Here is a 25,656-nt window from a genome sequence, read left to right as displayed (position 1 = left end):
TGATAGAAAATGCATCTGACAAATCTAGGCTCCAGCCTATCTTGCAATTTTCAAGAAACTAATGGTCTGTCAGGAGTAAGTTAGGGCACAATCTTGTCTGAAATACCGACATTCTGAGCAGAAGTGGACAGAATATTTCAAATTACTGTTCCAGTGGCACTACTGTTTTCACACCTACTAGGCAAGACACTGGTGTTTGTGAGTATTTTAAGTGGCTTTAGTCACCTGTTGCCAAGGACATTGAAACTTTTGGAGGCAAAAGCATCTGTATCATGTTGTTATCTTCTAAATACTATGTGGATGAAAAATAATGTGTGGATAAAAAATGTACATTCCCTGCTTCTTGTGAAATTTGAGAGTTATATCTCCTAGCTGTGGGGAAAAAAATCTTATTAGAAACTAGCATATGACTCACTAGACTATTACGACATTTTTATGAATCCAATCTTTAAGATAACTCAGCTCTCACTATACTGTAGGCCAGTGCTTCCTCATTTCTGATGAGTGTTCATAGCCTCATATCAACAAATCTCTTTAGGATGTTTCCACTTCTTGTTGCACAATATCTTTGAAAATAATTAGATCAGCACAAACATTTTTGTGTACGTAGGTAAACTTCTCTAATATCAGTCTAATTAAAGAAATTAATCAAATGTTCAATGTTAAAGTTGTAAATAACGGAATGAGTTGTCCTTCTACAGCACAGGGATTTCATGAAAGGTATGATGATTCAGAAAATAGCATATCTGCAGATAGACTTATGGACTAGTCTTGGAGAGACTGCCAAGATCCTCAGCAACTTGGTAAACAAAGTAAAACTTAAGTATTTCACTTGCTGGCAATAGAGTTATGCATTGCAGAACATAAATGTGACAAACACCACATTTGCTTTATTAAGCAAAGTACGGTGCTTGTTAAAAGATATTGTGACACTGGAACTGTTTAATTTCCTACTGATATTTATATTGCAGGCAGTTCTTTGAAAACGCAAACTTTTATGTGAAATAGCACCACCATTATGTTCATCCACTCTAGAGATATATCCACAAAATGCAGCTTTTTCAGGTTAAAGATAGGAATGTGTGAAACTTAGAGGAACTAAATTGCTATTTTGTCTTGAGAATGACTGTCGCTGGAACCACAGTTTAATGAATTTGATGACAAGTAATGTACAGGGGCTAAAGGTGGCATGAGAGAAATGTACATGGTAAAACAATGTAATTATCTTTGTATTTCTCTTTCTTCTCCCCTCCCTCCTGCCTAGGTGACTCGTACAGCAGCAGCCCAGATAGCACTCCCATGGGCAGCATTGAATCTCTCTCTTCTCACTCCTCTGAGCAGAACAGCACCACCAAATGTGCACCCCCACAGCCCAGGGAGAAATCAGGAGGGATTCCATGGATTGCCTCTCCCCCTTCTTCTAATGGTCAGAAGAGTTCAGGCCTCTGGACTACAAGTCCAGAATCCTCATCAAAGGAGGATGCAACAAAAACAGACGTGGAGTCAGACTGCCAAAGTGTAGCTTCTGTCACTGGACCAGAGAATGCCTCTCCACCAACAGATCTGACCAAGAAGAGTTCTTACAGTCTATCCGAGCTGAAAAGATCTTCAGGTTCGTCGCTCAGATCAATTCCATCAGCTGAAGGTAATTTCCAAGGTCCTTTAGGACATCAGTGAGTTTACTGTGAGGCATCAGAAAACATGAAGTGCATTTGAAAGCTAATGATATTCTTTGGTCTTGTTTATTTTTTAACTATTGTGGTATGTTCTTTCACTTTTCCAACTGCTTCTGACATATTTCTGTTGTCATCTGTACAGTTCACATAGCTTAAAAGTTACAATTTTTTCTTGGAATTTAGAGTACTCGCTGTCCTGCTGTGCTTCACTGAGGCAACTAACTTGTAAGATGATTTCTGGCTTATAATATAGAAGAGTTGGTAGCTATGGTTTATCACTGTGTCAGAAGAATGAAACCTTGCAACGTGATTGATAATGATCAAAGCTAGCATTTAAATTTAAAATCCCTTATGCTTAAGGCATCTAGTGAGTAACAGCTTTGTCTCTTCTTGTCCATGCCATGAAATGTATGTCTGAAACCCTCCCAACAGAATAGAGTCTTCGTTCTGCCCTGCCTGCATGTTTTTGTTATCCAATACAGCAAGTAGAGTACCTCGAACACAAGATTATGGCTGAACATGTCTGTATATGGATGTACATGATGTTCAGGAACAATGATGAACTTGCAAACCCACCTTTAGTTTCAATGTGAAAGTTAGGAAACCAATCTTCCTGTTCAGTCAAAGAAGGATGCTGATTTGAAGAACACCCTCCTAGCACCTAAGAAGAACTTGTGTTCCAAACAAACCTGTAGAAAGGGTCCTTACAATATAGGGAAGGATGAAATTACAGCTTCTTAATATAGACACTTGCTTTACCTCTGTGAGTATATGAGATAATATTGACAGCTATCTGGAAATTACTTTAGAACAGACACTGTCGTGAAATGTTTTGGATTATGAAGATTAACAGTCAGCTCTGAAACAATGAGCTCCAGTGGACCAAGTATTAGTGCTGAGTTTGCCACTGAGCCGTCAATACGATAAGTAATTGAGGTACAGGTAGGGTAAATATGTGTTTGTGTGGGAAGCACTAAAAGTTTAAGAAAGTTCTCTCCCCTGTGTCCCTCATGGTTTGTACAAGCTTTTTCCTACGACTCCCTAATATGAGTGAGTGTTAATTAATAACAAGATTAATATAGGTAGTGCTTTATAATTACAGAGACCTCTATATTTTAAGTGCCTTTAAAGCATCATTAAGCATCTGTTGTTCTTGGGAATAAAGAAACATAGAAGTAGATCCAGTTCTTGTCTTGCAAATGTATATGCAAACAAGGTAGCAGTCCACAGATCAGCTTAAAAAGCACATAAGACCATGCCTTGTATTCATTAAAAGGACTTTTTCTCTGTACAATACAGACTGTACAGCTATAGGTTTGTTTTATCAAGTTATGGTAACAATTGTTTTAGGAAGCTTTAATTATTAGTTCTTAATATTTTTTTTTCATTTAAAAGCTTCATGAAGCTTCTGTGAATACTGAAATATTAATTCTTACAAATTAATATCATCTCTTTTCTTAGTGAATACTGCTTTTAGCAAGACTTTGAACTAGATGACTTCCTGAGGTCCCCTCCAACATGAATTTTTCTACAATTGCATGCATTGTACTACTTTATAAATGTTGAGGTGTTTTATTTTCACTTTTTATTGAAAGTACTATCTAGCCATTTAAGTGCAATGTAACTTTTTAGCCTTTACAATTTAATCTCATTTCTTCATCTTTGCTGCTGGTCCTTTTCTCCTAGCTCTTTGTCTGAAAGGCTGTTTCTTCTAGTAAGTACTTAGTAAGTTCTAGTAAGTTCTTTCTGCCTGTTTTGCTTCTTAAAAAAAAAATTGCTTTGCATGTTGTTGTGAAACAGCTTCAAATTCACTTTAATATTCCCTATTATTTGGTTGCTTTCTTTAGGTAACAAAAGCTACAGTGGATCTATACAGAGCTTATCTTCAACAGATACCAAAGATACACCAAAGGCTCCAGCAAACCCTGATTTGCCTCCCAAAATGTGCAGGAGATTAAGATTAGATACTGCATCAAGTAATGGTTATCAAAGACCGGGATCTGTGTAAGTCAAGACCCTTTGGAGTTTTGAGTTGTTACAGTGTTGTCTTCTATCAAGTGATCCCAAAGAGCTAGTATAAGTAGTTGAAAAAGCATCCATGAATACTTGATTTGAAATTTCTTTATGTATGAATTATTTATCTAGCTTCATTAAAATTGTAAAGTAAACAAAGAAGACACGACACAGTCTGATGAAGTCAGTTGAAAGACTCCCATTTACTTCAGTAGACTATAGATAAGTTCCCTAATGAAGACATGGATCTTTGGAAAGTGATAAGTATTATTATCTCTCACTCTTCTGGAATTTAACGTTTCAAGGAGCACAATTGCTGCTTACTGCTAATGCTGTTATGTGAAGAAGATCATCAGATCTTATTTCTGTAAGTCAAAAATTGGAGGGAGGTTAAAAAAAATGAAATTTCTTCAGTTGTTGCATGATCAATAATTGAGATCTTTGGTGTGTTTTTTTCTGACAATATTTTTTTTCTTGAGAGGAAGATAGTTCTAACAATAGAGGTTATAATTCAGCTGTTTGAGATTTAGGTTAGCAATCATTCTTAGTGCTTATAGCACAAGCTTAAGAATTAGAAGATCTTTGCTGCAATCCTGACTCTGTCCCAGGCTTTCTCTGTTGTCATGAGCAAGTGATTTACAGAATCACTGCAGAACGCCAAGAAGTTTTCCAAATACTGGAGGACTCTGCTAAGCCTCTCCACCTCTTAAGCTGGAAGAGATCACTGTAGTCATTTCACAGATTGATGTGTCTTAACTTAAACAGAAGTACACCTGAACAGCTCAGAGTTCAAGCATGAAAATGACAGACTGGAATAACAAGCATGTCCAGTATATCCATTGGTCATCCATGAATACAATTTTAAACATAGTGTGCTGAGGTTTTCCTTCTTGCTGAATCAGCAAGGCTCTGGAGCACGTGGAATTCAGTGGCCTAAATTAGGGTATGCGCTTAAGAATTCTGTTGAATAGGGATTTAAATGCAACGTTTTAATTTCCTTTGTTTCTCTAAGTGAATCACAGAATCATGGAATGTTTTTTATTGGAAGGGATCTTAAGTATTATCTAATTCCAACCCCCCTGCTATGGGTAGGGACACCTTCCACTAAACCAGGTTGCCCAAAGCCTAATCCAACCTGATTGTCTGATGTCTCGCTGAATGGTAGCACAGCCTTCTGGTGTGTCAGCCACTCCTCCCAGCTTTGTATCATCAGCAAACTTGCTGAGGGTGGACTCTATCCCTTTGTCCAGGTCATTGATGATGTTGACCAAGACTGGACCCAGTATGGACCCCTGGGGAACACCGCTAGTTACAGGCCTCCAACTAGACTCTGCACCACTGATCACAACCCTCTGAGCTCTGCCAGTCAGACAGTTCTCAATCCACCTTGCTGTCCATTCATCTATCCCACACTTTCTAAGCTTCATTACAAGGATGTTGTGGGAGACAGTGTCTAAAGCCTTCCAGAAGTCAAGATACACAACATCCACTGCTCTCCCCTCATCTCCCCAGTTGGTGACAACATCATAGAAGGCTGCCAGGTTGGTTAAGCATGATTTTCCCTTGGTGAATCCATGTTGACTACTCCTCATAACCTTCTTTTCTTCCAATTGCTTGGAAATGGCATCCAGAACAGGTTGTTCCATCACCTTTCCAGGGACAGAGGTGAGGCTGATTGGCCTGCAGTTGCCCAGATCCTCGTTCTTGCCCTTTCTGAAGACTGTTGTGACATTGGCTATCTCCCAGTCATCTGGCACTTTTCCCATTCTACAAGACCTTTCAAAGATGATCGAGAGTGGTTTGGCAATCACATCTGCCGACACCCTCAGCACGTGTGGGTGCATCCCATCGGGGCCTAAGGATTAGTGTGCATTGATTTTGTCTAGATGCTCTCTGATCAGATCCTCCTCAGCCAAAGGGAAGTCTTACTTTCCCCAGACTCTCCGTTACCTCCAGGTCTGGGATTCCCAAGGAGCAGTCTTAGCAGTAAAGACTGAAGCAAAGAAGGCATCCAGTATCTCTACCTTCTCAGCATCCCCTGTTACAAGGGCACCCACCTCATTCAGTAGTGGACCCACATTTTCCCTAGGCTTTCTTTTACTATTGACATACTTTAAAAAGCCTTTCTTGTTATCCTTGACCTCCTTTTCCAGTTTTAATTCCAAACTGTCCCTAGCCTTCCTTGTCTCATCCCTGCAGGCCCTGGCAGCGTTTCTGTATTCCTCCCAAGTGGCCAGGCCCTTTTTCCACCTTTTGTAGACTTTCTTCTTGCCTTCAAGTTTCTCCATGGGCAACACAGAGGCCTCTGGCCACCTTGCTCTGATTTCTTACTCTTAGGGGTGCACCAGTCTTGAGCTTGGAAGAAATGGTGTTTAAGTGTTGACCAACCATTTTCTCTCACACTGGGCAGTTCATCATTTTCTCAAGTCCCTGCCTTTGCCTTCTGGGCCTGGGCTACATTGCTAGAGCTCTTGGCAGTAAAGACTGAGGCAAAAAAGTCATTGAGTTCCTCGGCTTTGTCCGTATCCCAGGTAATCAGGTCTCCCATGTCCTTCCAGAGAGGGCCCACAATTACTCTAGTCTTTCTTTTATCACTGATGTACCTACAGAAGCCTTTCTTGTTGCCTTTGACGTCGCTGGCCAAATTTAATTCTAAAAGGACTTTAGCTTTCTTAACCTGATCTCTGCCTGAATAATTAAAACAATTTTTAAAAAACATGTTTCCTTGTCTTTAGATGGTTAAAAGTGAAATTAGTAGTCAAGTTGCGCATCAACCATGGCATTGCTAGCCAGCTGAGGGAAGTGATTGTCTTGCTCTGCTCTGCACTGGTGCAGCCTTATCTTGAGTAATGGATGCAATTTTGGGCACCACAATATAACCAAACAGAAAACTATTAGTGTCCAAAGAAGGACTACAAAGATGGTGAAGGGTCTAGAAGGCAAGACATATGGGGAGCAGCTGAGGTCCCTTGGTTTGTTAAGCCCAGAGCAGAGCAGGCTGAGGGGAGGCCTCATGGCAGCCTGCAGCTCCCTCACGAGGGGAGCGGAGGGGCAGGCGCTGAGCTCTGCTCTCTGGGGACAGCGACAGGACCTGAGGGAACGGCACGGAGCTGGGACAGGGGAGGATCAGGCTGGGTGTTAGGAAAAGGTTCTTCACCCAGAGGGTGGTCAGGCACTGGGACAGGCTCCCCATGGAAGTAGTGACAGCACCAAGCCTGTTGGAGTTCAAGAAGCATTTGGACAATGCTTTGAGACATAGAGTCTGATTTTTGGGTGGTCCTGTGTGGAGGCAGGAGTTGGACTCAGATCCTTGTGAGACCCTTCCAGCTCAGAATATTCTATGATTCTATGATTCTATAGTCTGCGTGTTTAATTAATGAGCAAAGTATAAAGCAAGGTGCTTCCTTATTTTCAGAGTGGCTGCAAGAGCCCAGTTGTTTGAAAGTGCTGGTTCACTTAAACAAGTTTCTTCAGGACGGTAAGTACCTCATACTGTTTAACAGCTTGTAAAATCGTTTGTATTTTCCTGGCTCCAGAGATTAAAATAGAAGCATTGGAGCTTTGTTCTGTGTCATCAGGACAGCATCATGTAGCATGCACAACTGTCTTGGTTTGTTAAACTTATCCTTTCTACAGAAGAATACTGAGTTTCATGTATATTAACAACCTGGCTATACTTTCCTGTATGGAAATTGCAGTGAGAGATGTGCAGATTAGTGAGCTGCCTAAGGACACAGCTACAGGAGTAAATTAACAGGATGAGGGCAGTGTACTTATTCCATATAGCTGCTTGTATATACATACTTGCAGCAGAGTAGTAAACTGCAAGTTTATGCTAGTTTATGATAATGTGCTTGCATAGTCAAGTCCTAATAACAGCTGCTTTAGAAAGTTCAGGATTAACTTTTTCAGGATCTCTTTTTTTTTCCATCACACATCTTCTGCCTTACTACTTGTCTGGAGAAACTGTTGCCCTCTCTTCTTGATAGCCTGCAGCAGGAATTATTTACATTTTCTTTGTATGCATTTATTTGGTAGATTTGACCCATTCTTACATAGAATGAAGCTAGAATGTTCCTGTAAGTGTTCATCTAGGAAGCACTAGTACTTCTTTGCATTGCTAACCAGACTACAATTAATAGGCTAAAGCAGATAAATAAATAAGTGGATGCAGGGAAAAGTCTCTCTTTTCACTCTCCCTGCATTTCAGATTTTTTGAGACAAAGTGTATGTTTTTGTCCATCATTTTACTCAGTGATACCATGATCTTACTGGAACTGTTGAGCAATAAAATGTTAATCAAATAATCCAAATATAGTAATAAAATAGCATAGTTGTAAACAAAGATGCCAGTGTGCGCTGAGATATGCGGTAGAATATGGCTGTCTTATCTGACAGATCTATCAGGGGAGAGAAGGAGAAAGCTGACCTGCAAAGGCCCACTGATTTTGTTTGAGAGAAGTGGTTTGCAGGAATCAAGGCTGTTCTTGTTTTGCATAGTAGATGAACTATAAGAAGACCAAAGAAACAGTTTGATGGTGAATGGAAGGAGATAAAAAGAACAGGGCATTAATTTAAGGAAGAAAAGTATAAAGGAAGAGACTGGAATGTTCTTAATCCAGTGACCTAAGCCAAGAGCAATGTACTGCTTCACGAGTACTACATCATTTTACTTCCACCTTTGTTCCTTCTCTTATTTTGTATTGCTCTCTTTCTTCTTGTAAACTCTATCCTGATGTTCCCTCAGAACCTGTGCCATCTCTACCTGTATATAAAAAGCATGTAAGAAGCCAAAATCTGATAAAGGAAAAATGTAGCAGTTTGATAATGGATATGGAGAGCAGATAAGAAAGCAGAAAATGCTGAAAGACTTAATAGCTCCTCTACTTCAGCCTTCCTAAGAAAAGCAGAAGAGCAACAATAACAAGGAGAATGGAAAACAAGAGGTCAGCAGGCAAAACGAGGAAAAAATAAGAAACAGCTCAGCTGTTCCTGTAATGCTGCTCAAGTCTGACTGAGATTTTGCATTTGAGAGCCGGCTCATATTTACTTCTCATGCGTGCTATGGAGAGGAAGCCTGAACTGAGTCCTTAGTGTATTCTTTTTTGCTCTGAATTCATGGTAATTACATTTGATCCACCAATTAGAAAGGCCTTCTGTGTTCCTAATTCTGCTGTCCAACGAGTATATGCAGGGCAGAGTGTAAGACAGAGAAACTGTTTTTAAGCTGGTCTGATGCCAGAAATATATGTCTGGACTGTGTTGACCTCTGTGCAGGAGTAATTTATGCTGCTATACATAAATGTTTTTTAAATTTATAGCTACTGCTTACATTACATTACTACTAAGTAGCTTCATTCTGACTTGAAACATCTGTTGTCTGAAACAGTATTTCATAGTCACCTGTACAATAGATGGATCAAAAGTATCTATGTGGCTTTGCAGTCTCATACTGTCTTATGTATTCCATCAGATAATTTCAAACTTGATGCTTTACCACCACAGTGACCTGGACTGACTTAATTCCTTCTTCCAGGTAGTCTTTGCACCACCTCTTTCTGACTTTAAGTAGTGCACTCTCTCGACTATGGAAGTTGTATCCCCACACACATTTTTTTCTTTTTTTAAATGCTTAGTCATTATTTGGGCAGGCTGTTAACAGTCTTTGTATATACTTGCCCCCATGGTGGCACCAGTTTGAGTAGGTTTATTATAGTCAGAAAGAGAAAGAATGGGAGTCTACAGGACGTGTTTTAGGATTGGACAGGTAAGACAAATATATAATGCCCTGTCCAGCCTGTGCTCTTTTTCCAGTTTCATAGTTATTTTCACTTCTCATTCTTCCCATTCATTACCTCCTGACATCAGGTTTATTAACTGTCCATCTCCCAGACTGTGGTATTAAGGTACTGTGTGCTCTGGGTCCAATCTTTGTTGGGGATTGAAAGAGGTGAAAAAGTTTTCTTGCTGCTTTCAGAAATACTGCAATTATCTAGCGTGAGATTTCTATATTACAATTTCTATACAAAAATGCACCAACAATGACTTTGATTTAGAGGTGCACATAAAATGAGAAACTACATCACAAAGGATTTTCATTAGAAGAGAATACATACACAAATAGGGAACAGGAGCTGTTGACAGCCAATAGCCCTGGCTTAGCAGCAGGATCTCTGGGTGCCAAGCTGGGACTCTAATAGGAATAGAAAGGCAACACGAAATCCTCTAGTTCCATGCTTCCCTCCCAGCCGTATGATTAAATATTAAATATTTCCAGTCACGCTTCTGTTTTTATTTTCATGCTATATTTTGCATTTCCTTGAAAACCTGGAGTACTCTTTCCAGCCCAGACCAGCATTTTCTACTCACTCATAAGTCTACCATTTCCATGAGTCGACAAACTTTTCTTCTTCCTGTAAGATTGCATTAACTGACGAGTCATCTGAAAGAAATTCATGTGTTTTCCCTGATTTGTTCATCTGGCTTCTGTCTGTGTCTTTCTAGACTGAAAACTTATTATGGCAGGAACATAATTTTAAAGCTTATTTATAACTGTTAAAATAGGTTATTAAAAGTACCTCAGGTGTTGTTGACCATGTGTAGTCAAGTAATATGGTTTCTGATCTGATGAGTACCAATCCTTTGACTACTAGTATAAATTTATCATTATGGTCTCAAAATAAACATAATAAAAGGTAGAAAAGGGGAAAATGGATTTTTCTCCTTTGGAGTCTATCTATTAAAATCATGGAAAGCAGAAACTTCTAGGAAATGTGGGCACCATTTTCTGATTTTTTTTTTCTCTGAAGTCGACACTATGAATCACACTCTTCTGAGAAGATTAGCATCATCTTAAGAGAACCATAATAGAAGACGGTGATGTCATCACATGCTTTTCAGTGAGCAGACTTGTTTGTAAGGAGGAGAGCTTTAACACCATAAGAAACAATATCCATTTTCATAATTGCACAGAAAAAGTTGCCAATGAATCTGTGAGCCCTTTTCCTTGCTAATGCTTCTAGCTGGTTAGGGTTGAAGTGAGCAGTAAGACAAAGAACCTAAGTAATCAAGTTGGGTGTGGAGGGAATAACCAGGGGCTTGAAAATTGCTCCAGAATTATAAGTAAATATTCTTAGGCTTTGTGTCAGGAACAAAGTAGTGGGAAGATAATGTGAAGAATCCAGTAATTCAGAGCTTTTCAGAAGGTGATTTTTTTATACCTTGTGTTTGTGTATCTGTGTATTGCCAAATGCTGGGTAGCTTTCTCTTTCCAAGAACTGAGCAAATCAGAGTCCATGTTTTCTTATCTTCTTTTTACTTTTAAGATAAACATATTTGGATCAGGAAAAAATAGCAGCTGAAAACAGAGTAGTTTAGTAGACATACAAGCATACAGGAGAAAATTTCATTTTACTAACTTTTTCTAAGGGCACTAAAAAACAACATGCCATATTTTGAGAATAGGTTGAACAATTCTCCCTCATTTACATATTGCTATTCTGTTTTACAGTTGCCTTCAGTGTCTTTTATCACAGTATTACTCAGATGTTCCATTCTTAACATGGGAAACTGGCTCAATAATCATGCCACTAAGTGGTGAGGTGCCACATATAATCAAGTTCAAAATTGTTCCTGTGTTATAGTAAATTCACGACCAATTATCTGATTAACATTGCCATTGTATTCATTATTAACAGTTATTCTGCTGTTTTATACATAAAAAAAAAAAAAAATCCTGATTATGCCACATAGGAATTAAATGTGTTTTTGTGTTTTGTTTTTTTCTTTCAGAATGTTAACTGTCCGGGTCAGTGTATTATAGAACATTTGTAGCACTCTTTGTCATAATACTTTGATAAAATAATGATCTTGGGTTTAAATAATTTGGTTCTAGTTTCTGGGGGACCTTCAGTAAAGTCATCTAATTTCCCTCTATATGTATTCAGTATCTATTATACAGAGTAACAAAACTTACTGATTTTTTTGTCTGTCTGTCCTGTTTACTGTAAAAGGCAAGTTCTTGATAGCAGTGACTGTATTTCATGGTGAATATACAGTCCTTGAGTCTGTGTAAGATCAGGTTCCCAGTCACAACTGGTAACTGTGCCTCCTGTTGGAATACTAATGCTGGTGTTTGAAGGAGAGCACACTTAAGTTTTTTTGCCTATGCAGGAACTGATGGTTTCATTTCCTCTCTAGAAATGAGAGTGGATATAAAGTAAATGTTGTGTGGTGACAGTAAAGATTTTTTTTTGTGATAATTTTGATGATATATCTAAATTAAAAAGACACAGGAAGTAGTTTGTGACAGTGAGGTCAAGTGAAATTACTGGCTTTATGTATATACACACTGCTTAGAACTGGTTCTCTTTCTCTCCCCCACTAAAGTAAACCAACAGTATCCAAAAACATAGCCCCATATGATGGCTTTGTAATCCCAAAACATAAGTGATATTTTGCACACCCTTTTTCATTACACAGCATGTTAAATCATGCTAGGGCTCTGTAGCAGCACACCAGAGCAGTGTTTTCATGTTACAAAACAGAGGAAATATTTGTAAATCCTGGAGAGTTCTAGATCATGTCTTGAAAGCTCACATATGCATCCCCTTTCATACCTTTTTAGAGATTCAGATTAGTCACAGCGTGATAGCCTTGATTGGCTCCAGGGTATAAGGCCAGGGTAGAGGGATGCTCTCTGCACCCTTTAAGAAATGTCCCCGTCTGTCTCCCCAGATTAGTGTGGAACTCCAAAGTGAAGAGCCATGGCCCCAGTGGCAGTACACAAATAAAACAGTCTTCTCCTTACACTAAGGCTTACGATAAGGCACTATCATTCATATGATATATGACTCAGTTATCTCATTGTTGTGGGAGGAAAGACAGAATAGATTACAGATCACTTGCACATGCATGCTCTCAAAAAGTATGCCAAAATCTTGAAACTTCACCAAAGGTCACACACTGGGTCATTGAGATAAATGCTGGCAGGAAGGAAAGCTGAATCGGTAACCCCCTATCACATCATACAAAGGTGAAATGGTCAACAGGTTCATCTTTGCTTGGCATAATGTGGTTTTCCGATAAGATTAAAAAATATTAGGAAAACTGGTGGGTCACACAAAAATTGCTTCCAGTATATAAATTAAAGTCAGGGTATTACTGTTATAGGTAAAGCACAGGAATCTAGTGAGAACTCTTAAGCGATGCATCTTTATGTTCAATCCCTCATTTTGTGCTTTGCAGAAGCATGGTGCTAGAAGCCATATCAACAGGTGGATGATAATCTGTCCTGCTCTGTAATCAAATTATGATGTATCTAACTAGTTCTTTTTCTTTGTAATGTTGGTTTTTTATTTTTTTTTTCTTAATGAATGTTTAGTAATGAGAATTCTTCAATTCAGAGATCGTCCAATTACTAGCAGTTCCAGTGCTTTGCTGTTCTGACCAAGAGTAGGTTTTCACTGCTATAAGTGAAGAGATATAAACTTAGCTGTCTACACTGAGGTCTCTTCATGACAGTTTCTATTTGAGAAAATAGTTAATTGAAGGTTTCGCTAAGGGCAGTGGAACCTGGAGAGCCATTCCTTGCACTCTCAAGTAGGCTTTTACCATAGCAGAACCCAGGCCTTGAGAGCCGGCTGAGCTAGACACAAAGTTTATTTATGGACATCTGAGGTGGATGAAGCTGTAATCCACCTCTAATACGTAATCTAGATCTCCCATGCTGCAATTTAAATCAATTTCCATCTCTTTCACAGTCAGCCTGGTGGACACATTACTCTTTTTAGTCCAATATTTGCCTTATATTTGTTATTTTCTTCTGTAGACTAATCAACTGTATTTTCTCACAAATCATGTCTTTAGACCTTTAATGACTTGATGATCTCTTTGAAATTCTCTCCAGGCAGTCCATAACTTGCTTCAAGCACTTTGCTCAATTTATGTATGTTTGAAGTACAGTTTCAACTAGAATAAAAGATATTTTTTTTAAGTTATTGTATTCCTGTTTAAATTTCTAAGTAGAATGTTGATCTATTTTCTGCAGTAACGTACTTGATAACTCCAGTAAGCCAGGAGTTATTGTCTGCTGTAATTCTGCTCCTCTGAACTACCGTGTAACTGGTTGTTATCATCCTGTATTTGTGCAGCTGATTATGTCTACACTTCCCAGGTTTTCAATTCCATTTTTTCATATGTTTTTCCTTATTTTTTCAAACCTATATATTTTTTTTTTCTTTCAGGCAAGCAAAAGCCATGTATTCCTGTAAGGCTGAGCATAGTCATGAGCTGTCTTTCCCACAGGGGGCAATATTTTCCAATGGTAAGACGTTTTACATTCTTTATTTACATGAAAAACAAACCAGCCAACAAACAAAAACAAATAATAATTAAAAAAAAGAATGGTACCCACAAGATAAGAGAATGTAATTCCATTTCCAGCTCTCGGCTTTTGCCTTGATTATTATATTGCTCTTGAATAAAAGCTATTTAAATAAATATATGGAACATGTAGAATCTTTTAACTGTCTTAATTTATTGTAAATATGTTTTGTTTGGTTGTTTTTTTGCAGTGTATCCGTCAGTAGAACCAGGCTGGTTAAAAGCAACTTATGAAGGCAAAACAGGACTCGTTCCTGAGAATTATGTTGTCTTCCTCTAGTAATCTTCAGTGGACAGCAATATCTTCATGGTATCCATGGTAACAAATAATAAGCACTATGATTTTTATCTGACACAGATATGGGATCAGCCCGTTAGCTGAGAGTGGTAGATTTCCTTCAGATACTGCAGCTGCAGGTTATATAGCTCCCTATCAACGGAACAGAATGTAATGAAACAGTTAACAGTTACTGTACTGAAGACGGTACTCTGTTTAAATAACTTCCATTGTTTGCAAAAGGTTGTTCTGTTCTTCTTTTATGGGTAAGGAACACTACAGAAATAAAATCAAAAAAGTTGCCATTTAGCTGCAGACCTTCAGGTTCTCGGATGTTGCTCAGAGAAGTGTGAAATTTAGAGGCAATGCACTCTGTGACATTTCTTACAATCTGTATTTTTTAATATGAAAAATTGTGGTTTTTTTTCCTAATGTAAGTAATGCTTCTGTTGTGATCTGAATGCTCCCATAGAAAACTCGATTCTGAGATTAGTCCTAATCATTTCAAATAAGAAATGAGTCTTCCATAAATCAGAAGTTTGAACTTGTTAGTCATTGAGATTACAATATGTTATAGAATTTATGTAACTGATAATGAAATCAGATTATACACTGCCTGAGCAGTAAATGCTCATTCAAAATGTGATGTGTTTAATGAATGTTTCATTCAAGTACTTCATAGATTTATTTCCTTCTTTCTATATCAATATAAATAAGAATAATAATAACTAGTATTTCTGTAATAGCAGTCAGGTGGAAGATACTCTCGGTGTAGCTCAGAGCAACAGCAGTAGAAAACAAGGAGATACTCAATCTGGAATGATGGGTAGATATGAAGTGAGCAATGAAAAGCAGCAATATGTTTCAAAACCTGAGATAAAAAGTAACAAAGTCCTTTTCAAGTTTTTTCCATTGCAAATAAGACAAAAGTACTTAGCATTATTTCTCCTGACTTCCACTAAAGTATTTGGCAAATGTTTCCTCCATTACATGGAATTAAAAAAAAAAAAAAAAAAGAAAAACTTAATTGATAAAGATTTTGTAAATACCCATTGTTTGCTCCTGGTGGGTCTGGAAAAAAAAAAGAAAAAAAAAAAAAGAAAATATAAGCAGCTTTCTAAATTTGAACCTCTTTCTTGTACACCTTGAGGGAAAACATGCAGTGCTTACTTGGCTAGTTACCATGGCCTATTGAAAAACAAGATACTTAAGCTCCATATTAGTAGCTTTTCAGCATTAGTGGTACAGAAGGAATCCACTGTTTCATAGACCTATCCAGTCTTAGTTCTTTGTTCAATAACAGTAATCAGTATATAAACCTTCTGTTGATTTATAAGATGTACACTGCTTCCAGAATGTTTTAGGAAGAACTTTTGCCAGGACAAAAACACCAGTAATCTACCAGTTGCTTATTTTCTTCTTTTCTAAGCCTTTTTCGGGTTTAAATTAGAAAACAGATTTATTGCCAATATTAAGAAGCACATCAGAACCTTCTTTACTTGTGTATAGTGCATGATTTCTGCAGAAAAATTCCGTGTTGGAATTCAGGCTGGTGGCAAAAGCCTGCAGGATCCTTCTTCTCGCTAGTTGAAGTATCAAGTGGCACTCAGGAAAGTGGAGAGACTGGAAGAACATCCTTCCAAGAATGGTGTGGCATTTCAGAGGGGGAGTCTGTGGCAGTAAGCCAGGCTAGTGTGGGTAAGGCAGCTGAGGAGAGACCCCTTGAATTAGTGACTGACTGATTTGGGTTCTTTCTTCACTCTAAACAGTTTTATTAGGTCCCAAATCGTGTTTCCCTTCATCCTAAGACCAGGCTGTGTTCAGGACATTGTGATGAAGGGTTCATCTCAGGCAGTGGAGGCAGACGTGTGTGCTTGTCGAATTTTCACAGAGCAGATGTGGAAGGAAGGGAAGAGAAGGACTTTTTCACCAGACTGAGCCTTATTTTTAAAGCAAGCCAACGTTTGTGTAAGCTATGCCTGCAGCTGCCGTTGCCCTCAGATCAACATGGGTTTCGTTGTGTTTTTGCTGTATTTCACAATACAAAAATTGCCGTGTGCCAAAAGGCTTCCTTCTGCTGACCTGCTCAGGAGAATGCTGCTGCAGGGGAAGAGGAGTAGCAAGGGAGACAGAGCTGTGAGCAGAGGCTCCAGGTCCCGCACATCTCACCCGCGTAGAGAAATGCAGTGGTCTGGGTCTATCAATTGCACCAGGCAAACTGACCTTTGTTGAACATCCTTTTCTGACCCCTCGTGCCTCTTACGAGGAATTTGATTGTTGTGAAATTCTTGAGGAACGGTGAAATAGAAAACGCGTGCTCTTACTTGCTTTGATTTAGTCTGATTAAATAAAAAAAAAGAGAGAGAGAGAGCAGGAAGAGACTAATTGTAGGTAACCTCACAACATCTGCATGTGTTTGGATATTCTGCAACAGTATGTTTTGAAACCAGCTGATCTGAGTGCAAGCTAGAAGACTCAAAGATGCTCAGTTCGTATAAAAAAATCATAAAAATGAAAAGTTCAGTTACAGATTAAGTAAGTAGAGCCTGTAAGCACTGAGGGAAAGGTTGTAGAAGAAGGAATCCCTGTAGAGGGGAGGTGGTGTGTCTATTCCCATGCATTCATTTTACATTAGACACACAAGTCGATTGCAGAAGACAGCTTCATCAGAAAGGGATCTCATTCATTCTGCTACTCAAAAAAGAAATCTATCTTTTCCTCTTTAAGACTGTGCACTTTTTAAGGCCCTTCTTCTGTGAACCAGCCATGGTGATAACATAAATAATTTTAAAGTAGCTTAGCTTTAAAATGTTATTTTTATCTGGAAATGTTACTCCCATTCTTAATTACAGTTAGTATCAATGGATAGTAGGGTTATTCTGTTTCTCTCTTCTGCGGTACATAACAAGCACTTTCCGTATCATTCCACTGCTGGGTTGTGGATGCCTCTGCTCTTCCCTGACTTTCCAAGAGGGAGTTTATCTCCAGGAGAAGCTGTACAGTGAACTGGAAAGTTATGTACCTGGGTGCTCACTGACTAGAATGGGGGAGAGTGCAGCACTAAGACTTGTCTACTGATGAGACTCTCAGCCCTGGCCAAAAATCCCTTCTAATATTTGTAAAGGATCAGAAATCCATGTAAAATTTAAATGAAGATATAATACTGAGATAGTGCCTTACCAGCAAGTTAGGCGAGCTGAACTAAATTAGTTCATAGTATTGATTTACTATTTTTTATGAAAGTCAGATTCACTCTACAAGCAAAGTTTAATTTTATTATTATTTTTTTAATTATCCTCCCTAAAAGGATATAGCAGTTTTCTCAGAATATCACTGTAGAATTTGAGGTAGATAACATGTTGTGATTGCTGTTTGTCTTGTGAAAATACCCACCACTTATGTAATCAGCCATGTTTTTTCTATGTTAAACTTTTGGTACATGTTGCAGTACAACATGAATCAAATTAATAGTGTGAAGGACTGATATATTGTATGATAAATATGTAAAGTATATTATATTATATATTCACACTTTTTATTAATGATAAAGATGAAAAAATATTTTTTGTGTAATTCCTATGAGTTCAGTATTAAAATGTCCTTGCCATATTTTGGCATTTAGAATACTATGTAACAAAACTCTTAAATTAAACCATAGATATCACTTAAGTCCCTAACTGATCTATAAAGTTCATTTGTTCGATTATTTCTGGAAAAAAATGACGCACAAATTTGCTGACCAGTCTACTCTATGATAGTAATAGTAACTTATTTAACTTTTATATATTTTCTGTTGATAATCTCTATTCTTTGCCTTTAATTGAATTCATTTTAACATGCCTTTAGGAAAGATACATTAGGAAGAGAAAAGGATGCAAAATTCAGCAGTTCAGAACAATAGTTACAACAACAAAAAAGCATTATATGGCAGTAATTTGCTTTTTGTTACATTTCCCCACCGGTCTATTTTCTAGTTAATAAGATTGGATCAGAATAAATGATAAACCCCAAAAGCCTGTTGTTCTTCATAATTCCTTTCCTAAGGCAGCAGTTGGTACAATTTTGCATTGAGGAGCAAGAGGAGAAAGCCCAGTAAGGAAGCTTATCCTCAGGCTGGTGTGGATCTTCTTGATTGATGGAAACTCTCAGAGCTCTAGTGAACACAAAGATAGACCCTTGGCAAATTATAGTGAGGTTTTGCTGGCCAGAAGCCCACATACAGTAAATGGAATATAAATGGGATATTCTGTTAATGAGAAAACGTGATATGGCTTGTCATTATCCGTTTTTTGGGGGTGTTTTTCTGGTTCATCAGAGTGCCCTATCTGAATCATTCAGTTACCAGAGATCAAACTAAGCAAGGTTCAGTTCCACTCTTTGTGGTCGTGCAGCCCGGACAGCCACTGCTGATGCAGCCCTTCCAGTTACTGTTCGTGCAAAAGTTAGACTGTTGATCAGGCTGTATCAGTACAAGTCGGGAGGTCTCTTTTTGCATAGGATTTTGCAAGGGCTTTGGGAGTTTGCTTTGTTTTGTTTTAATAAGGTGCTTGGTATCCAAACAGCTACTAATACAATGTTTTAATTCAGTCACTGAAGATAATAGCATTGTTTTTCTTGTCCTGTATGTGGCAGTATTTAATAAGCCATTGGTAATCTGCGTTATTTTAAGTATAGAGAATGGTGCTTCAACCCTTGGACATCTCAGCTGAAAGCTATTCTGCAACTGGGCTTTTTGCAAGTGTTGTATCAATAATTGTCATAAAGTTCTGGCACTAGAGGCTGCAAAATGATCTCAGCACTATGAGAGTTTCTGTTAGAGCAAAGGGCAAAGCAGCTGAACAGGGCAGATAGACAACTTCAGTTTTTCAAACATATTTATGACGATTTTGGAGGTATTAGAGTTTATAGGGGTTACCTTAGATACTATATGGTATTTTAATAGGAAAGTATATACAATCAATAACTATATATATATTTAATAAAGTCCTACTAAATTATCTTATTGAACTCTCTGTTTATTTTGTAGTGTGGTTTCAATAATTATCTGCACTCTGTATATACCTACATGTAAATAACTGGCATGATATGCGTAAGCTGACTTGCAGACATAATTCTATGTTGTACTTTACACTGTATTTCAAAAATTTGAAAAATGTTTTTAAAAATAAAAAGCCTTTCTACACAGACTGCTTTCTTTATTATTTTTAAACTTGGACTCTGATTCAGCCTTTTTTTTTTTTTTTTCCAAAACAATAACACTAGTGCTACACAGAGTTGCTGTCAATGTCTCAATATTCAGGTGGAGATCAGTAAGAAGGGGTCCCTCAGGGGTCCGTATATCAACAATGCCAAGTGCAGGGTGCTGCACTTAGGTTGGGGCAATCCCAGACATGAGTACAGACTGGGAGAAGAACTCATTGAGAGCAGCTCTTTGGAGAAGGACTTGGGGGTTCTGGTGGATGAAAAATTGGACGTGAGCCGGCAGTGTGTGCTTGCAGCCCAGAGAACCAGTGATATTCTGGGCTGCACCAAAAGCAGCATGGCCAGCAGGGTGAGGGAGGTGATTCTCCCCCTTTACTCCATCTTTCTGAGACCCCACCTGGAGTACTGTGGCCAGCTCCAACCCCAGCCATACTTGGATTCTATGACCTGATCCTCTTCCACCAAGGGTTCCAAGACATCACTGATGAGGTCTTTGCCTCTGAAAATTCTCAGTGGATGGATCACTGGGAGGGAGTTTGGTGATCCAAAGTCAACAGTACTTCCTGGAAGTGAAGTAACATGAGTGATGTGGTTTCTGCAAGTTTCCTTGCATCCCCTTTCCCAGCATTTCTCAAAGGCTTTTTCCCTCAGAGACCAGCAGCTTTTCTAGCGCTGAGAAGGGAATTATTCACCTGCCTAGACTTTCTCCTGAAGGGGCTCACCAAAAACCTAAGCAGCTGTTAAACGCCTGAAAGACAAAAAAAAAAAATAATCTAAGGAAAGGAAAAAATCTAAGGAAGATCAAAGCAGTTGATAAAAAGCTAAAGGCTCTGGCCTGAGTTTCATATTCATAGGCTGGCATATTTCATATTTCATATTCATAGGGCTGGCAGGTCCCAATCAAATTGGCTATGTAGACTCAATTTCTGAATACCCACTTTTATTGCCCTTAGTTGTGTGCTCACCTGCTGTGTTTGCTCCTGGGGTAGGGCCAGAAAAGCACTGCAGTGGGTGAGGGCTCCGAAATGGTGACTGCTGACGAGCAAAGAGGCCTCACTCTGCCACCAGTGGTCACCAAACATGACCTGCACATTGCTATATCCCTAGCATCTCGTGCAGTCAGGAGCCAGGGAGGAGAAAATGCTCCCCTTGCCAGAGCACCACGGGGACATTTTGGATACAAGGTTAATCTGGGGGTGACTGAGTGCAAAGGGGAGCAATCCTGGCCTGCCCCACTGCTGGCTCTGCTGTCAGGGGGCAGGTAGATGTCAGCCTTGCCCGCACCCACATGGAACTGCATGGGGCTGGCACTTGCCCCTTTGCTCTCCTTGGCTGGTGCTGAGGACCACAAAGCATCATAAGAGCTCTCACAGATGCCCAGCTCTGCTGATTTGTGAGTAGGCATGAAGGGAAACAAAACAGATGCAATAACTAGTTTCAAGTTCAAAACTCGAAATAAAAGTCACTTTTTCTTTGACAGTTTTCTGTCTTTTCCCATTGGGTCACAGGCTCCTTGGCTTTCAGGTCATCTGATCTGCAGAAACCTACAGCCCAAGATTAATTCTGAGGGCATAGACCAAGCCCTAAAACAGATGTCATCACTTGTTTTTCACATGCCCATAAGGGCATTTTACTTGGCATCATAGGGCAGCTGCAAGATTTCTCACTTCTGAGGAACAGACATTCTGGCTTGCTGTATTTTGATGTTTCGGTGAGCATTTAAATGTAAAAATACATGAATTTCTGTTAAACTAACACAATGTTACCGTGTTATCACCAAACTGACAACTGCCAAAGGAGGAGACAGTGCATTTCTTACTAGAAAGCCTGACGAGGGACTTCATTTGGTCACATTGAAGCATCGTGTAGTGCATGAGCCTCAAGTGCTGGGAGAATGCTCTCCTGCTCTGCAGACTCGAGGTACTTAATGGGTTGGGAAGCCCGTGTGGGGATGGTAGAGCAGTTGACTTGTGGAATAATTACGGTATAAACGGGCGCTCACAGCGGTGCGGAGCCCCTGTGGTATCTGGCTGAGGGGAAGCAGCCGGGAGCTGGGCCCAGCAGCTGTGTGTGGAGGTGGCCTGAGCAGGCCTCAAAGTTTAGGTCCCAGCTGTGAACATTTTCACGTGGATTGGGTGTGATTCAGGCCTTCAAAACCCAGCTTCCTTTCTAACTTGAACATTATGCTTATTAAGCATGATCAGTATTTGCACTTCTGTGTTTTTTAATTTTATTTCACATTCACAAAGCTTTTCCTATGTAATTTTGATTAATCAGTGATATCGAAGGAAAAGTATTGAAAGATATTCTTGACTTTTTTTTTTTTGCAATGGTTGGCTGGTTTTCTATTGTATTTATGGCAACAAGCTCAAAAGCTGAACTAACCTAGAACAAGTGCCTTTGCCAAAGATCATGGTGTGCTTTTTTAATGTAAACATGCAAGGATTCATGGGAACATTCAGTGACCTCCACAGACGGTACAGAAAGGAGCCTTAATTCACTTGAAAGTACTTTGGTAATTGGAATACATCTTTCTGCCAGTATAATTGAGGAGCTGATTAGTTAGACTTACCTAGCACGGGTATATTTCATTTAAAATTACTGTTAATGGCTCTTGGGTGCCCTTATAAGGGATTAGATTCCACTCTGAATAAAAAGCATTAGCAATTTATTTTTGTTGATGGTCATTGCTTTCGTCTTCTTACAAAAAAAAAAAAAAAATTCAAAGGGAAATATGCGGCTTATCTTGATGGTAGAGATTTTTCAAAATGTGCTTTGAAATTGCATGTTCTGCATCCTGACAGCAGCACGCTCTGTCCCTGCAGTGTGCAGGTGGGGTCAAAGAGCAGAGAGGGTCCCGGTGCTGCGCTGCAGGCCTCCGGCAGGGCAGGGAGCAGTGTGAGGATGCCATGAGTACACTGCAGCACGACATGCAGCAGGTGCATGCAGCATGACTCCAACCTGTCCCACCCAGGCTGTAACGCCACCATCCACAGGCTCGCACCACCACTAGAGCCTGTAGGCAGGTGAGATAGGTGTGCGGCGTGCAGCCCCATGAGAAACCTTTCAGAGGACAATTCGCAAACCCCGGGCGGAAGAAAGATAAAGAAACCTGAGCTTGATAGATCTCTACGGTGTTCCTCCAAATAAATTAATTGGTGTACGGGATACAGCTGGTTCCCAGAGTGAAACAAGCGCTGCTTGCAAGGACCTCACAAGAGGATAACAACAATTAGGATTTCAGTGTGCCTGAACTGTGAAGCTGAGCACAAAGCGATGGAAACAGGCTTTGACAACTGCAAGTCCTGAATTACACAGAACAGGCAGAATTCCTATTGGTAAGGAAATTCCACAATTAATAAATATGTGGAACACATCAAGGGGTGGCAGCACCCTCCAGGGACACCTGAGAGGCAGCAGGTAGACTACAGGCCTCAGAGAGATTTCAGTGATACTAAGTTACACCAGGCACTGGTGATGCAAATACGGCCTTACATAAAACCACAGCTTAAACAGTCATGCTGAGTTTGTTCTTTCTTGCCATTGCTGTTGCTTGAGGGACGCTTATGTTAGGTCATAAGAAATACAGTTTCTAATCTGTAACTATGAAAAATTGTTCTGCCTTGAATGGGAAAAATTATCATTCTGCACAATTTCCTATCTCTGTTACAGGTTTGCTACAAGGCATCTCACCAGGTCCTTCCTTGAGAAATTTGCAGTGAATGCTGTACAGGCATTTCACTCATCTTCCAGCTCTGGTTTGCAATGCCATTGTTTGGAGTGTGGGTCCTGCACTTAGTTTTCCTATCTGCATATTGTTCAAATGGTGTAAAACGTAAGCACAATTAATTTTGTGTTTAAAAGATCACTTGCAATATTTCCTGACTACATGAACTCAGAAGCCAAATGTCCAGATATCTGCAAAGGTGTCATCATGAGAAACTCAGCTGAATGTTTCTTGGATTTGTTTTTGTTTTGTTATGTTTTTACCTAATGTGATTAGCTTTGCTGGATAATTTATATCCAGAGGCAAAATGAGGAAAAGGTGTTCCTTTATCATAATGTTATTTGTGTACATCCCTCAGCTGAGTGCAGCAGGAACGACCACAGCTCTTGGCTTCCCACAGTTTCCAAGGCACTGTTGTGGTCAGCCTTTTCCCTGTAGAATGCACCAGGCAAGCAAAACAGCCGGGAAGAACAGCGCGACGAGGATGTGGAACCCCTCATTGAGCCTCCTCACCCTTCGCTGGGGTCAGTGCCTTCTCCATGGCCTGAGCCTCTTCATTGCTGACAAGGAAATAATGAATTCGTCTGCATTACTGTGTGGCAGGTTTCTGACACCTCTTATTTCTTTCGCTGAGGTAATCACACAATAGCAGGGCTGTCCTCACCGGGAGCTGCAGGTGCTTAGTGCAAGAACTCATTAGTATATTTAAGTGAAAACTCTCCGGCACTGTGCAAAGATGAGTCAGTCTCCGCAGCATCTGTGTCATTACAGAGTCTGAAATGCTGCAAGGAACAAACACCTCATTTAGGCGGGCTGCTATTAGCTAAAGGCTAAAGCAAAGGCTTCTTCCTCCAGGGGCTTTACCATCTCACCTCAGCTAATGGGTAACATTCTTTTACTCTTTTAGACCCTTCCTTTACCATGTCTGTTGTTAAAAAACAAAACCCAAAACCATTTTTGAGGAAAAGAGATAAATAGGCATTCAGACTGAAACTGGACAGAGCACATATACGCAGTCATTGTACTCAATCCAGAGGAGCATCATTGCATAAATAAATAACTGGAGACTAAATAAAGGTGCTGGTGCAGAGGTCCTTAACTGAATGCATACTTAGTAGGAACAGAGACTTCAACTTCGACACCTTTTAGTTCTGTAGTGCCTCAAAAACTCTTCACAATTATTTTCTTCTGTGTGCCAGCTGCTAATCCTATTTTAAAGAAATGCATGTATTTTTGTATTGCATTATAATTAAACAGTAGCCTTCTGCTATTGGTTAGTACTGCATGGAGTGTTTTAAAACTAAATACATTTTGGGAAAAACAAAAACAAAAACAAAACAACCTTTGTATGGTAACTCCCAGCCTTGTTAAATTGTTCAAGATGTGCACATGGAGTACGGATAATACCTAGGAGATCAATTCACAAGAATGCGGACATTCAGAACAAAACTGAAACATCACTTTCGAGATGTACCATATTACATGGAAATAGCATGGAAAAATATCGTTGTTGTTGTTGGCAAGGTCGATGCCTCTCTGAGAGCACATTAACTTTATCGTGTGTCCTGAGCAAGGGGTGACATCTAAATCGCTGGTCCAGACCTGAATCGTTTTTCTCCCTGGCTTTCTTCCCTCTCGCTCCTTTAAAACTAGAAAGTAGAAAGCTGGGCTCGAAAATCCTGGGGCTTTCCAGCAGCAAGCCTGTGGGGCTGGTGCCTGTGCTGGGCTGAGGGTCCTCGTCCTTGCCAGCTGCTCACAAAGCCAGAGGCAGCAGGCTGGGATGTGGGATGTTTATTTTTGAGTGTGGACAGGCAGCACAATGCAAGGGTCTCTGCTCCCAGCTCAGCGCCTGCAGTGAGCACTGCTGTGCAGGCAGCTCCTGTGGTTTGGGTCACACCTTTTTTTTTTTTTTTTTTTTTTTTTCCTTTTAATAGATGGCTTTTCCACAAATAGATGTATATGTGCCAAAAGGCTGGGACTGCACTGTGACTTTTAGTTTTACTTTTCAGGTTTTACATACTACCAGTTTGACATTTTGCAGTTTTTTTTTTTTTTAAATTACTACCTTCCATGTCAGAAAATAATAATAATAATAAAGTGTCTGTCTTCCATTCTTTGAGCCTTGTAGAGTGCTTGGATTGACAAAATCATGGCAAACATTTTCCCCTCCTATATAGGTTTGAATTCCCTAAGCCAGCAGCGTGTCGTCTCTCACCTGGAGCTGCCGAAGGAACCCAGTCAGAAGCGGCCTCCCCGGAGGCTGCTCCGTAGGGTCCCCGTGAGCAGGAGAGGCTCTGCCAGGTGTTAGTGGCTGCAAACCACCCCAGCCGCTGCAGCAGGGCGCCCTTCTCCAGCCTCACTTGCAAGCTGAATGCTGC

General features: G+C 39.7%; 1 protein-coding gene across 2 annotated transcripts in view; it reads left to right on the top strand.

The window, feature by feature from the left end:
* Window positions 1–19,535, top strand: part of ARHGAP42 (Rho GTPase activating protein 42) — a 171,440-nt gene extending 151,905 nt beyond the window's left edge. For both annotated transcript variants that reach the window (XM_083840029.1, XM_083840030.1), the window contains exons 20-24: window positions 1,265–1,645; window positions 3,524–3,680; window positions 7,105–7,167; window positions 13,934–14,013; window positions 14,264–19,535. In XM_083840029.1, coding sequence (XP_083696155.1) covers window positions 1,265–1,645; window positions 3,524–3,680; window positions 7,105–7,167; window positions 13,934–14,013; window positions 14,264–14,352 — 770 coding nt within the window. In that variant the 3' untranslated portion in view covers window positions 14,353–19,535. The remainder of the gene's footprint in view (window positions 1–1,264; window positions 1,646–3,523; window positions 3,681–7,104; window positions 7,168–13,933; window positions 14,014–14,263) is intronic.
* Window positions 19,536–25,656: the final 6,121 nt, after the last annotated feature.

The sequence above is a fragment of the Anser anser genome (assembly GCF_964211835.1).
Source record: "Anser anser genome assembly, chromosome: 1".
NCBI lineage: Eukaryota > Metazoa > Chordata > Aves > Anseriformes > Anatidae > Anser > Anser anser.
The sequence above is the reverse complement of the archived record's forward strand: the minus strand, read 5'-3'. Positions and strand labels throughout refer to the sequence as shown.